The 13916-nt window shown below is 42.2% G+C and overlaps 1 protein-coding gene across 3 annotated transcripts in view; it reads right to left on the reverse strand.

Annotated features, from left to right (window-relative positions):
- The window catches only part of ephb3a (eph receptor B3a), a 72680-nt gene that overhangs the window by 31691 nt on the left and 27073 nt on the right, over positions 1–13916 (reverse strand). For all 3 annotated transcript variants that reach the window (XM_077557157.1, XM_077557159.1, XM_077557158.1), the window contains exons 4-6: positions 9178–9333; positions 5731–6066; positions 1497–1621 (exon numbers count right to left, since the gene is read on the reverse strand). In XM_077557157.1, coding sequence (XP_077413283.1) covers positions 1497–1621; positions 5731–6066; positions 9178–9333 — 617 coding nt within the window. The remainder of the gene's footprint in view (positions 1–1496; positions 1622–5730; positions 6067–9177; positions 9334–13916) is intronic.

Consider the following 13916-nt stretch of genomic DNA (forward strand, 5'->3'; position numbering starts at 1 on the left):
CTTAAAAGTCTTAAAATATTCTTATGTGTGCACCGAGTTCATGAGACGTTTTCCTTCAAGACAACCCTCGGGGCACATTTTACTGAGCAAACGTGCGTTTCTGATTAGTGGGCTGGTTCACACTTGTTGCTAGTTGGCTGCTGGCTTGTATTAAGGTACAAGCGGCGGACGGAGGGGAGAAGGCAGAAGAGAGTTGCAGCTGTATGTACTCGAATGTGGAGATGGAACGAGAAAGTGAATAAAAAGAGAAAATAAAACGCCAAATTGCAGTGTGACCTCCTGTCTTCTGTACTTAATTTCATCTACCCTCTTTGGACCCCACTTTCTTGGCCACGTGCAGCCGCCGGGCGCTATCCGAGCAGGAACGGATAACAAAATACTGCCGGTATTTACATTGTGCAAAACAACATTGGTTTGGCTAAGAAACTCCGGAAAATGGCATCAGCTAAGAGACATGCTTACGAGGCACAATTTGAACTGCAATCAATTAGTTACGCGGTTGTACATGGGAATAGAGTAGTCACGAGATAATTCTACATCAATGAATCCATGGTTGGGAAGAGAAGAAGCTAAAAAACGAAGTTGGGGCTTGCCATTACTCCGGGAGGATTAACGAAGGAACTCCAACTGGTCATTTAAACTGGGCTTTGAAAGTAAAGTTTGTATTATTACAATTCACTAGAATGCACGATATGAAGTGCAAAATGGCACAATTTTTTTAGTAGATTTCAAATCTGTGGGAAACAGTTATCTTATCTACGCAAATCTTCACTCCAGAAAATTAAAAAGAATTGTGCCAATGCCAGGTATCGATATTGAACTGATACCAGGACTTATTTTAAGGTATAGGTACTTGCGTGTCGGGCACCCTCTTGTGTCCGTTTTACAATCAGGAACTAGAAATGAGAGATTTGCCATTAATTCCATGCAATTTTAAGCAAAAATGATACATTGTGATATAAAGGTCTTTCTTTGAAATTATATTCATTGTTTTTTGGGGGTAACATTTTTTGTATAAAAAACTGGTATGAGTATTGATGACTACTCAAGAGTTGATTACTCGTACTGGGATCATTCTGAAAAAAATGTGCTATCAAACATCTCTAGCCTAATCATTTAATGAGTTAAACTCTCTAATTTTAGTTTTCAGACTGAACTCTGGAATGTGGTAATTACATCATAGGCCTGGAAAAATTACATCGGCCATTTACAGCCTTACTAATGTGAAAAAAAGTATCCACTTTTTAAACAGGCATCACATGCAAGCCTACACTCCCACTGAGAATTTTTCTGCAATATGAAGGTCGTTTGACCGTTGGAGGTCATAAAAGAAACACATTAAACCCTTCAGACCCTTGCCGGGAATTTGATCAATACCAACGATTCAACTTTGCCGGAGATGCCGAGGCCCTCCATCAATAGAAATGACTCCCTCACACGCACCACTTTAATATTGTTTTTCCCAGCATCTGGAAAAAATGAAGACTCCAACTCACCCTTTCGTGGTATTTAATCTCGTAGTCCAGAATGACCCCATTAGGTTTCTCTGGGGGTAGCCATGATAGACTCAGGGTGTCTGCGGTGGAACGCATCAGATGCACTGTTGGGACTGCGGATGGTGCTACAGGGTAATGGAGCAAAAGCACATGGTTTAGGGAAAGGGGGAAAAAAAATGCTTCATTATTTGGATGAATGGCTCTCCATTGTCTATGTGATTTTTGTTTGTTTCTTTGTGTAGATCAGTCAGCTTCACCTGGGCTGAAAAGACGCTTTGCCCCTTCCTCATATCGGCCATTCAAGGACCGCCATTTTGTTTATGCTAACCTGCCTTCAAACCAGGCCTTACAGTAAGATCTTACAAATTGAATAGCATAGATTTAATACGCTCAACTGTCCAGCTGTAATGGTTGGATAAATGGTGCATGTTTCACATTCACTGCATGGGTTGGTGAATCCTAAAAGTAACTCATCTCACAGCCATTGTCAGCGTTCCATTAACCACAGTAAGTGGATTAAGTGTGGGTTGCCTTAAGTGATTACAGTATGTAAAAGGTGCTGAAAAGTTTGCTTGGCCAAGACGTATGAAGGTGACATTGGTTGACACAGGAGATATAGTTTTCTTTACATTCGATCCATGTACCGTAACTGATGGATTAAAAAAAAAGAAGTATTCTACAGTGTTTACGGTTGCTGCTGCAAATAGTTAGAGGTAGAGATGGTAGTAAACCACATTTTGTCGGAAAACTCGTACAGTATTTCCAAATACAGCGGTCCCTCACTACTCTGCGGTTCACTTATTGTGGATTCACTCTATCGCGTATTTTTATCCCCCCATTTTCAAGTGTGAGTACCGTATGAAATTATTTATCCATGCTGCTATTTTTGTCCCTTTTTTGTAATATTTGAGTAAATATAAACAGCTCTTTCTTTCATTCAACACAATTTATTAGACTTTTAATCAAAATGTAGAATATTTGGAATTGGTAAATGTGAGTGTCTCACAAGGGAGGTGTCCAAGAGGGATGCCAACAAGATGTCCGGCAACCTTATATGGCTCTTATCAAAGCGTAGGAGCAGCAATTGAAATTTGAGCCCCACCCCGATGCCTGATTTTTTCGCTATTTAACATGGCTGATAGAGGTTGCTAAACTACAATAAGTAGCACTTGGTTGAATTTTGGTGCATGGTAAAATGACCAATATGGTCATTTTATGTTGGGGGACTTGTTTCTTTCACAACATGGAGAGGAATCTCTACCCTTTTTTGACTGACTACTATGGTCTCAGATTTAGAGGTGCTGGTTCTCATCCCAACAGCTTGACCATGCCAGTTTAAGATCTACGGTTTGATAAAGCCAACAGCATCACATCATCTGTAAAATGCAGAGACGGTCACCAAAGCGGAAACCTTCAACGCCTTGACTGCGCCTAGAAATTCAGTCCATAAAGGTTATGAATAGAATTGGTGGCAAGGGGCAGTCTTTACGGAATCTGACCCTGGCTGGAATTGAATCTAATTTAGTGCTGGCAATGCGGCTCAAACTCTGACACCAGTCATTCAGGGACCAAATGGCCCGTGCTAGGGCGTCCAGTACCCTCTACTTCCGGGGCACCCTCACAAGATCCCCCCAGGGAGCAAGGTCGCACGTCTTCTTCAAGTCCACAAAGCACATGTAGACTGGTTGGGTTAACTCTCCTGCACTCTCGAGGACACTGACAAGGGTTTAGAACTGGTCCACTGTTCCACAATCTGAGATTTGACTTCCAGATTGGCCCTCCTCTCAAACACCCCTGATACCAGGGATCTGAGGAGTGTGATGTCACCTGTCGTTGGACCACACTCTCTGGTCCACTTTTTTTTTTTTTAAAGGGAATTACTACCCTTGTCTGACAATCCTGAGGCATGCGCTGTCCCTAATGTCCATACAATGTTGCAGAGGCGTGTCAACCAGAACACCACCACTAGATCTAGTGCCTTTAGGAACTTTGGGCAGATTTCAGTCACAATCTTCAACTCCCACGAGAGTAGTTTGCAGCACAGAGTGAAGAGGTTGGGATGAGAATGGGAAAAGGAGGAGCTTTTTAACCACCTCAGTGACCTCAATCCCAAAGATAGGAGAGCCCGCCTTAGAGATCCCAGACTCAACGTGGTCGAGATCAGCAGCGCTCCATCCCCACTATGCACAGCGTTGATGGTGCACTGCTTTCCTTTCCTGAGACTCCAGATGGTTGGTCAATATTTCTTCGAAGCCATCTGAAAATCATTCTCTATGGCCTCGCCGAACTCTACCGGCACCCCACATTGCACGGGAGGTTTTGGCTCTGTGACCAAGGTTGCGTTATGCGTTCAGAGGTTACTGCCGCTACAGGAACTGCCACCTTATACCCACAGCTCCGGTCAGCCACTTCAACAATAGAGCCCAAGCTGTGTGTCGAGGTGAGCCCGACTATATCTAGTCAGATCTTCTCAACATACCAATCAAACCAGCTCCGGCAACTTCCCTGCCAGAGAGGTGACGTTTCCCGTCTCTAAGCCAACTTCTTCAACCGACACTAAACCACCAAGGTCCCCGCCTTTGGCTCCCACCCAGCTCTCTACGCACCTGACCACCTTGGGCCCTCCCACAGGTAGTGAAGCTATAGAAAGGGGGATCCACGTTGCCACCTCGAGCTGTGCCCGGCCGGACCCCATGGGTGCAGGCCCGGCCACCAGGCACTTGCCATCGTGCGTCACCGCCGGTAACATCAGGGCGAGAAAAATCGAGATCCAAAGATTTCAGTCATCATAGAAAGGTCCGCACTTTGTCTGGTCCCTCATCTAAATATGTTTGCCGTGGGTGACCTTGTTGAGGGCATAAGCCCCAGGCAACTTAACTCTTGGTAGGATCATTAGGAAACACAAACCTCTTTACCACAATAAGGTGACAGACAGCTCAGGGAGGGATGGTGAGGTTAAATTTTTTTTCAAAAATCAATACTATTGGTCAGTCTCCATGACAGCTGTTCAACACATTATTAACCAATTCCAAGTGTTTGACATGGTAAAAAAAAAAAAAAACATAGTTTGGAGATGGTCAAAGTAAGAAGGGATGGTATCAAAAAATAAATAAATAGGTGCCACATTTGACAAATATATTGGTTTATATACTGTAGCATTTTTTCTAGATATGCAAAAACACAAATTATTGGTATAATTTTTGGGGGACTAAACACAATTTCTCTTCATCACATTACAAGGCCCTTGCGTCCTTTTGATTTTCACAAAAGTTTGTATACCCCTAGTCCAGGGTTCACCAATTCCGGTCCCCGAGGTCCGGACTCCTGCAAGTTTTAGATGTTTCCGCCCAATAGCACACCTGATTCATATTCTCGGCTCATCAGCATGCCTGATAACGATCATGATCTGTAGTATCAGATGTGTTGTTAGGCGGAAACATCTAAAACCTGCAGGACTCCGAACCTGGACCGGAATTGGTAAACCCTGCCCTGGTCTATAAAGTGTTGTACAACTCCGCCTCTTCCATCACACTGCAACAGTCGTGCAGCATTATGTCGGATCAAAATTGAAATACTGGATTTAAAAAAACAACAATAGCCTGTTTTGTTAAAAATGGAATACTGTACTGTAATGTTTTGGTGCAGAAGGTACAGTAGGTAATGCTAAGATAAGATTGTGTGCAGATTTATTCCTACCTATTAAACTGCTTAGTCAGCGCATTTATTGACTGCATTCACTCATGCTCCAAGACCTCTGTCTGAACAAGAGTTTCAGAGGATGATGTAACCAGTGTCATTTGCTTTTGTGGATTATTAAAGGCTTTTTGTCTGCTGGCAACGTGCCCTACCGTTTTAATCAATGACAGCTTAATAAATTAGCGATTCATTGCTGTTGTGTTGATGTTTGTGCACAATGGTAAATGCTAGCAATATGAGGTGTAAGATCAACTTTATTGATATGGTCTTTTGGTAACTGAAGCCAGATTGAACTTTTTAGTTTTACTGAAAAGTCCTCACCATCAAGTTTTGAGCCGACCGAATCAAGTCAAATCATGTGACTTGAGTCTCCCTACCTCTGTTAAGAGATCATTAAGACACTCATTGACATTGACTGAATGTAGGATCCAATAAACTGCCTCTTTCATGGCGCTTTTAAGTGATATTGATCGGTGAAGCCCTATGATTTAACTTGGTTTGCGGACACACGTGTAGCGTCATTGACAGCTCTACTAACCGGCCTGGTTGGTGGTGATGTTGACTGTCGAGTAACGCGGAGAGGAGGGGTTCTTCCCGGAGACACCGTTGACCGCCTGCACCTCGAAGCTGTAGCGGGTGTGAGCCTGCAGATTCCTCACCACCACCTTCCTCTGCCTCAGCCCCAGCCTTCGAGGGGAGATGTCCACGTTGTCGTCGCAGCGCGTGCACGGGCTGCGGTCTCGCAGGCATTTCTTACAAACCACGTTATACACCAGGTCACTCCTGCCACCGGTGTCTTGGGGTTCCTCCCATTCCAGGGACAGTGAGGTCTCATTCACACTGGAGATTACGTTGCGGGGAGCTGATGGGATAGCTGCAAGGTGTTGAAAGGTCAAGGTCAATATACAGTACATTGTATAGCATGTCATGCACTGAAACAGGCCAAAATGAGTTCTGTCTATTGTTCTCTTCCACATAATAACAAACTAAAAATGCTCATCATTCTATGGAGCCCCAGATATGACATGACAAGATAGATTGTGGCCACAAAATAGGAATAACATGCACACGGAATACATATTTGTGGATTTAATATTCCCTAAAGAATGCTTTTCTACCTTCTCGGAAAGGTGTCTTATGGGTTCTTATGCAACTGTCTAGAAATTATTAAAGGGGAACTCAATCGCTCCCCCCCGCAAAAATTGACAATAATATGTTCTATGCAGCCCCACTAATCTAATTATGGTATTTTGGTTAATATTACACTAGTGGAATATGAGTTAAGCAGCAAAATCCAGCAGTTGCTTGGGTCTCAGGTAACAACCAATCGGAGATCAAATTCAGAAAACAGGTGAGCTGTAATTGGTCGTTGCCTGAGCAACATTGATGTCATCTTCAGTCGACAGCAAGTGGCAAAATGGCCGCTCCATCAGATGGATAAAAACGGCTGGATTTTGCTGCATAATTCATATTTAAACTAGTGAGGTCACATATAACATATTATTGTCAAGAAATGTTTAAGGTTGACTTCCCCTTTAAGGTTTTTATGTTGTTGCCCAAATAAAGTTTATATGTTCCAAACGGGCTTTTCCTGACATTTTTGTAGTCAAATCTTACAGCACAAGCCGTAGTCAGCAAGGAGCTTTCACAGCATCTGAGCGATCTCATTGTTCAAAGGTATCAGTCACCATATGATTACAATATATTTCCCAAGGTATTACATATACCATTTGATCAATGTGAAGACAGTCATCTTTATGTTTAGAAAATATGGCTCAACAGTGACATCACCAAGAAGTGGAGATCCCTCCATGATTTAGTTTGAGCTCTTTTTTTTATACCACACAAACCTGGTATTTGGTGTGTAGAGTTTTTATAACCCCTGAATATTCTGGCTTTAATTATAATCTGGGGCTATGTAGCACACCTCAAGATTTAAATTCACATTTTCAGCTCCAGACCGAAATGTACTGAAATACTGTTGTATTGCTTGTCACAAGGATAAACTGACATTCACTGACACTGTAGAGCCCAAAAAATCTAATAGGAGGAGTGAGAGAATCCTCGTCTTTACTGGCCATCCACTAACTTCGCCCTCAGCCACGTTTCCCTCGCCCTGTCCTTTCTAATTAGAAAGAGACAGTTCAGAGTGGAGCTTCTTCTAATTGGATGCCCAACTAAAACACACGCTGAGCCCAAGCTGCCGACTGGCTCAACCTCGCTTGTGCAACACCACACAAAGAACAGGCTGGCACACAAGCTCTGCCAGGCCACAGGGACAGAGGTGTCAGGCCTGTGTGTTTGTATGTTTCGTTGGAGGTGCTGCTGCCTGAGTTCCTGCATGTGTGTGTGTGCTGGTCAGCGTCAGAGTCCACAGTGTTCCCGCGACAGGGATCTGGGGAGGACAATTGCGGGGCCGTGTGTGTCATTTAACGTGTGGAAAGGCCCTCCGGGAGTGATTTTACACAGTCGAGGCAGCTCATGTCACTCTCTATCAGCGCCATCGCTGGACTAAGCGCTTTGTCCATCCACAACTGATATAGACTGCACATCAGATCATATTAGTATTAGCAAGCCTGCAATTTGCTACTGTCATAGCACACATTTGTTTACATATTGTCTGACGACACCTGAGTATAAGTATTATTTTTATGCAGGAGTAATTTAAAAAAAACAACGAAAGAAAACTACTACAAGCACACACCCGCAACGATGATTATAAACACAACCATATGCTGTACTCAGAGGTCAGTTATGCGTATACTCGGGTTTGAAGTGATTAGTCAACAATTGGATTTTACGACTCCTTGTTGTTTTTGGCATCTTGTCTTCCAATTTGCCAATTTACAAACAACTTTCAAGTCACCCCTTGGTAGGCGTAGTCAGACGGGTCTGACAGTGTGAAAATGTGCAGGTTGTGGATAAGAATAGCTAGCCTCGCTAGCTTTGGCTATTTTGCTCACCGCTGGTTTTAAAATATTCATACCAGCTGGACCATGAAACTGGCAGCGAGGAACGATGGTAGTGGCCCGAAGTGTAGCTCCATCTTTGTCGCCAAAATGGTATGACCAATAATGTGCCGACAACAACTCTGTGATAGCAAGAGCTTTATTTATATCAACACGTACTAACCAACATCACGTCATTATCGTCACAGAACAGCATGCAGCTGTACTATGCTAGAAGTGTGTGGAAATATTTTCCCAAAAATTAGGCTAGTAGCACGTTCACTTGCAATAGAAACAGTGAAATACAAAAGTGGCTATTTTTGGAGCTTGGCTACAATGGCCTTAAAACATGTTATGCTTTGGAACACAAGATGGCCGACTCGCTGAAGAGAAAAACAAGTGCTGGGCTTCTTCTAATTACAACATTTTCATTCAGTCTAAAGCCCGTATCCCACTGAGGGTCGAACATTTGCTACGCTAACGAATGTTGATTTCACGTCAGGGTTTGTTCAAGGTCGCAATGTTTCCTAAACGTTCTCTAAACAGTCTTAATGATTCTCTAACGAGTCTTAATGTTATTTTTTGTCGCAAGGACATTTTGAACATGCTGCTTGTGTCAAAAACGTTCATCCCTCAGTGGTATATGAGCTTTCTGTGTTGTATTTTTCAAAATTTATTTGGGATTTGTTTCTATGCCGATCTGTCGATGTGTTTATGTGAAACCTGTTTGGGGCGCAAAAAAAGGTTGGGCACTGCAGACTCGGGGTGTCATTGACTAACCTTACCCAAAGATGGGGCTCAGGCATTGAAGAGAAACTAGTGCAGGGCTCCCGCCAATTACAACAACTGCATTCAGTGTAATGGTGAGGTGTATTTTTGTTGCATTGACAGTCAATCGAAATACTGCTTTATGTGAAACTGCTCCATGGTGCATAAAACCCTGATTAACTGATTACATGGTCATTCTTCTGTTCTTGTCAAAAGAACTAAAGCCCAGGCGATATTTATTCAAGAGTTTGCAATGTAGAATGACTTACTGGTGCAGGCAGTGTCCGGTGGGTCACTATCAGCGCGGTAGAAACCACTTTGGCAGGGACAAACACTGGCTCCTTGGGCACTGGTGCGACTGTTGGACGGGCACGCAACACATGAACCGTCGCCGAATTTGGATTTGAAAGTTCCAGGGATGCAAGCTGGATGAGAGGAGAGGAGGGGAAATCAGTGTGGAGAAGTATGAATACTTAGTTTTTGTTTTTCTGGATAGCTATCTGTACTTTATGTGAGTATTCATTTTTCTCTTTTACTTTTATTCCCCATTTTCAAAAACAGCAGAGTTGGGGAATACAGGTCCGGAAAGTAAAAACCCAGAAAAAGATTGGTTTTAGCCACAAGTGCTTTTATTCAACTGGCAGGTAAACAAGCTCGTCTCCACCTGTTTAGTTGAAGCACCTGTGGCCAAAGCCAAGCTGTTTCAGGGTTTTTACTGACTGGGCCTGGATTCCCCAACCCTAGAAAACAGATACAGTATCTGTTCTTTTTTTATTATTATTATTATTATTACTTACTACTGTAAAAATATGCTTGTTACCTTTTTCAACCAACATTGATGATAAAACGTTTAAAAAAAACAACAACAACAACCCAAAAACATAGCAGTAACATGGAGGAATTACAATCAAGCAGCATTTACAGTAAAAGCTGCCTGACAGTAAATTTTACTGTATGACAACTGTAACAGATTCGGAAGTGCACATCCATGGTATTAGTTGAAGAGAAATGTTTGATGCTGTTGGCTACAAGAATGCTAGCATGTTTAGTTAACCAGTCCACAATGTTAGCCAAGCTATGGGGTCACGTTTTGATCGCTAGCATAAAAGCTAAGCCAACGCTAGCTAGCTCTTGAACAACAAATTACATAACATGATGTTTTTTGTCTTAAAAAATATATATATTTTAAAGGTAGAAACTAATATATGTACAGAACATCTTTTTTTCTTCATTGTGCTTAGCTATCAAAAATATATTTTGTATATAACTGACTGAACATTAATTTTTAACTTTACCTTGAGTACAGGAGTATCTGTTGTTGGAGTATCAGGAGTTTAATTAGTCTTTTTTTGTTTTGTTTTTCCCCCATCGGTACTTCTACTTAAGTACAGAGTTGGATTACTCTTGCCACCTCCGTAGGAAATAAAGAAGGCAATTAGAGAGAAAAAGGAGCACTGTCACGGTAAAAGACAAGTAGCCGTCACGCCTGTCAGAGAACAAAAAAGTGAACTAATGAAACTCAGTATTTATGGAGACATCAATACACGAGTGAGAAATGGGCCACATTTAAGAAAACGTTATCTTTATATTTGCATCTGGTCTTGCTTTTTCCTCCCTGTTTTCCAGGTGACATTAATCTCTAGAAACTTGGATGACAGTAAAGTTTAATGGCGAAGAGGAGGAAGCGAGGGATAAAGATGATGACAGACCACTGACAGGAGATTGCTGTTTTCACACAAACAGAGATGGAGAATACAGACGAGGGGACGGATACACCCTAAACCTATCCATCAGCTCATAGCCCTCAGGATACCATCAAGCCTCCAAATGCATACAGAGCTCTCTCATAATTAGCCTATAAATCAGCTCTGGCTTTGAAGGGGCGTCAACAAGACACAAATTAGCTGAGAAGTGTTCTTAAGAAAACTATATCATGTTTGTTAACAGAAGTGAGTGACCTGAAATGGTGAGTTTGCAGTAAATAATTTTAATTAAATAAATAAAAAATATTATACTCATGAAATAGAGGGCTCGAAATGTTTAGTATTCAATATGATACGTTTGGCGTAATAGGGTTACTTAACTTAACATTTCGGGCCCTATTTTCTTAGGCAAAGCACATGTGCTCAGGCATAAAAATTGGCACATCTTGATTTTCCTGCAAGCCTCGTTTACTGTGTTTGGGAATTTGGCCCACCGTACTAGTAGTGATGCACCGAATATTTGGCCACCGAAAAATTTCGTCCAAAAATGGCAAAAGTGTACATTTTCAGCATTCGGCCAAAATAAAATTCAAGCTGAAAGAATATTTCCGAAAGAGGATGTTGTGGTGACGCAAGCAAAAAAAAAAGCGCTGCAAATAAGTGTCTCTTTGAATTACACACCAAACACGGGAGTGAGTGTCCGCCTTGCTGCTCGTTGGCGTGTGTGATTATTGGCAGCTTTATTGTGCACACCGAAGAAGGAGAGCACTATTGCTATCAACAGTTTTAAACAAGAAAACACTTACCACTATTTGCTGGTGACTACAGATCTGTACAGGACGCCGTGTGTGACTTTGCAGTCCGTTCCCAAAGCCGATTGGCTGGTGCGAAGAAATGTTTTTATTTTTAAACGTTGGTGAATATGTGAATGTGCCGATTTTAAGTGCGCCGCGCCGTGTCCTGCTCCAAATAGTCGGCAAATGTGTCATCTGCGCCGCACCGCACGCATCCGCGCCCGCAGGTGCGAAGTACTGTACATTGACTATAAAATGCAATTGCACCGCCAGAAAATGTTGCTCAGTTGCTCACCCCGCCTTTGCTGTTTAATGTACCATTCGCCAACATGTCTCTGATGTCTGTGGTGTGGACGCATTTCAATTTATATTGTGCTTTGTTAAGATGCCCGTACTAAATACGCCTGAATATTTTATAATAATATTACAATTTTAATTATAATAAAAGCAACGATAATAAAAAATTGGCATAATTTTTTCTGGCGTTTGGGTTTTTGGCTAAGCATTTCCTATTTTCGGTTTCAGCCAAAAGATTTCATTTGGGTGCATCCCTAATACTGCGCCTTGCTGGCTGTTATGGCGGAGCGAGTGTGTTTTATTTTATACGTCCCCGGCGCACCTGTCAATTTGGTGTCTGAAAGTGGACTAAACTTAGACCAGGTCTAAGTTGTGGTGCAGGTTGTGTAATGCGATTTTGGTGGCAGACAAATTCTGAGCTCAGTGGACATGTGTGGTGAATGTCATTGGATTTCATTTATAAATATGACAACAGCATGCATGACACTCTGTGAATCATTGTGGAAAGCAATTGACCGCATTGTTATTAGCATCTTCATTAGATTTTAAAAATCACTGTCTTTGGCCACACACTGATATGAAGGTGGTCTCCAAGTTCCCACTTCACAGCAGTGAACAGCCCTGGCTAAATTGACGTCATCCGCCCATGAAGCTCTGCTTGCACTTCTTTATAAATGTTCTTTGCACGCTTCCATTTGATGCATGGACTACAGCAAGTCTATTTCTGCTTCTGCCTTGTCAAATACTGCGCACCTCTCTCATGTACTGATTTTAAAGGTAATGAGCTGTTTCAATTGGCCAGAAAGCTAGTCAGCTGTGTTCACACCCACAACGGGCATAAACAAAAATTTCTAACTGCACTCATGCGCACAATTAAACCGCGCTTTGCTTTGCACTAGACTTGCTCTGGGCACAAAAATAGAGGCCTTAATGTGAACAGCGGTGTGCAGTTAGGTCCTGCAAGACCTTCTCTGTTGTCTTAAACACAATCAGAAGCAATTGACCACTTACCCTGTTTTTCAAAACACTCTGCCTTAATCAAATGACATTGGAAACTTTGTTTACTTATGTTCTGCCAGAGAAAGCTCAGTATTTTGCCATCCAGAAGTACATGTGACATCATGGTAAAAAGGTCCCAGTAGGTTATCTTAGATCTTAAATCTAGCAAATATTGAAATGTAAACCATCTTAAGCCAAGACTAAAGAAGGATTCTGATAAAGAGGATTAGTGGTAAGAGATGTGGACGAATCCGCCTCGGCAGCCCCGTTTGCCACATTCCAAAGCGGTGGTGTAAAAGTGGGGTCTCTGGCAAACATCTGTCTTGTCAGCATGAGGGCTCATAAAACCCAACCAGTGAGCGAGTGAATGATTAACTGGTCGGCTCAAGTGCTTTTTCAGTTTGAACTTAAGTTGCAGGCTAATTATCAACAATGGCGCTTTTAGAATAATCCTTGCAGCTAACAGCCTCTCATTGTAGCTGCAAAATGGAGCAAAGAAAAAAAAGAAACTAAAGTCAATAAGATGACAGTGCAGAATTTCTGCCTCCCAAAAGGCCTTCAGGTTCTACACTATCTTGATCTGATTTATGGTTCTCGGTTATTTGTTTTCATTTTCCGTGGCCTCTTTTGAGAAGTGGTTGAATCACCCCACAGTCCTGCTTCAATCCATTAACCTCTCCAGAGTTACGATGATTCAACATTTTTTTCATACACTGACGTTTCCTCTACTTGATTATCCCTCTCTCCACTTCGTCGCCTTCTCTGCATCTCATAGAGAACACCGCAAAAACTGATATCGAAGCAAGATTAAGCGAGATTTCATTTTCAGCATCCCAGTGTCCTCATACTGATCATTGGCAACTGCAATCATGTCTCTCTCTCATCTCTTACTGAAACTACTTCCCACAAAATGTGCAACGAGAGGTAATGAAAATCCGGACCTCCTGTATGCCATTGTCAAGGAGCCATACGACTCTTCTTCGCTCCCTCCTCTGGGGAATCTAACCACCACTTCATACACCTTGAGGCCACCTACAGGCTGCTGATGGAAAAGCAGACAGCCAACATAAGGACTGTGAAAGGTATAATGCAAATAATCTGCTGAAATGTTTCGACGTCAGCGACTAATTTTATGCTTTCAAGGAGGTGCATTTTTATTAAAATAGAACATTGTGTTGATTATTAAGCTAATTTGTATTTCTTCTTCTTTGTTTT

The sequence above is a fragment of the Vanacampus margaritifer genome, chromosome 2 (assembly GCF_051991255.1).
Source record: "Vanacampus margaritifer isolate UIUO_Vmar chromosome 2, RoL_Vmar_1.0, whole genome shotgun sequence".
Classification (NCBI taxonomy): Eukaryota; Metazoa; Chordata; class Actinopteri; order Syngnathiformes; family Syngnathidae; genus Vanacampus; species Vanacampus margaritifer.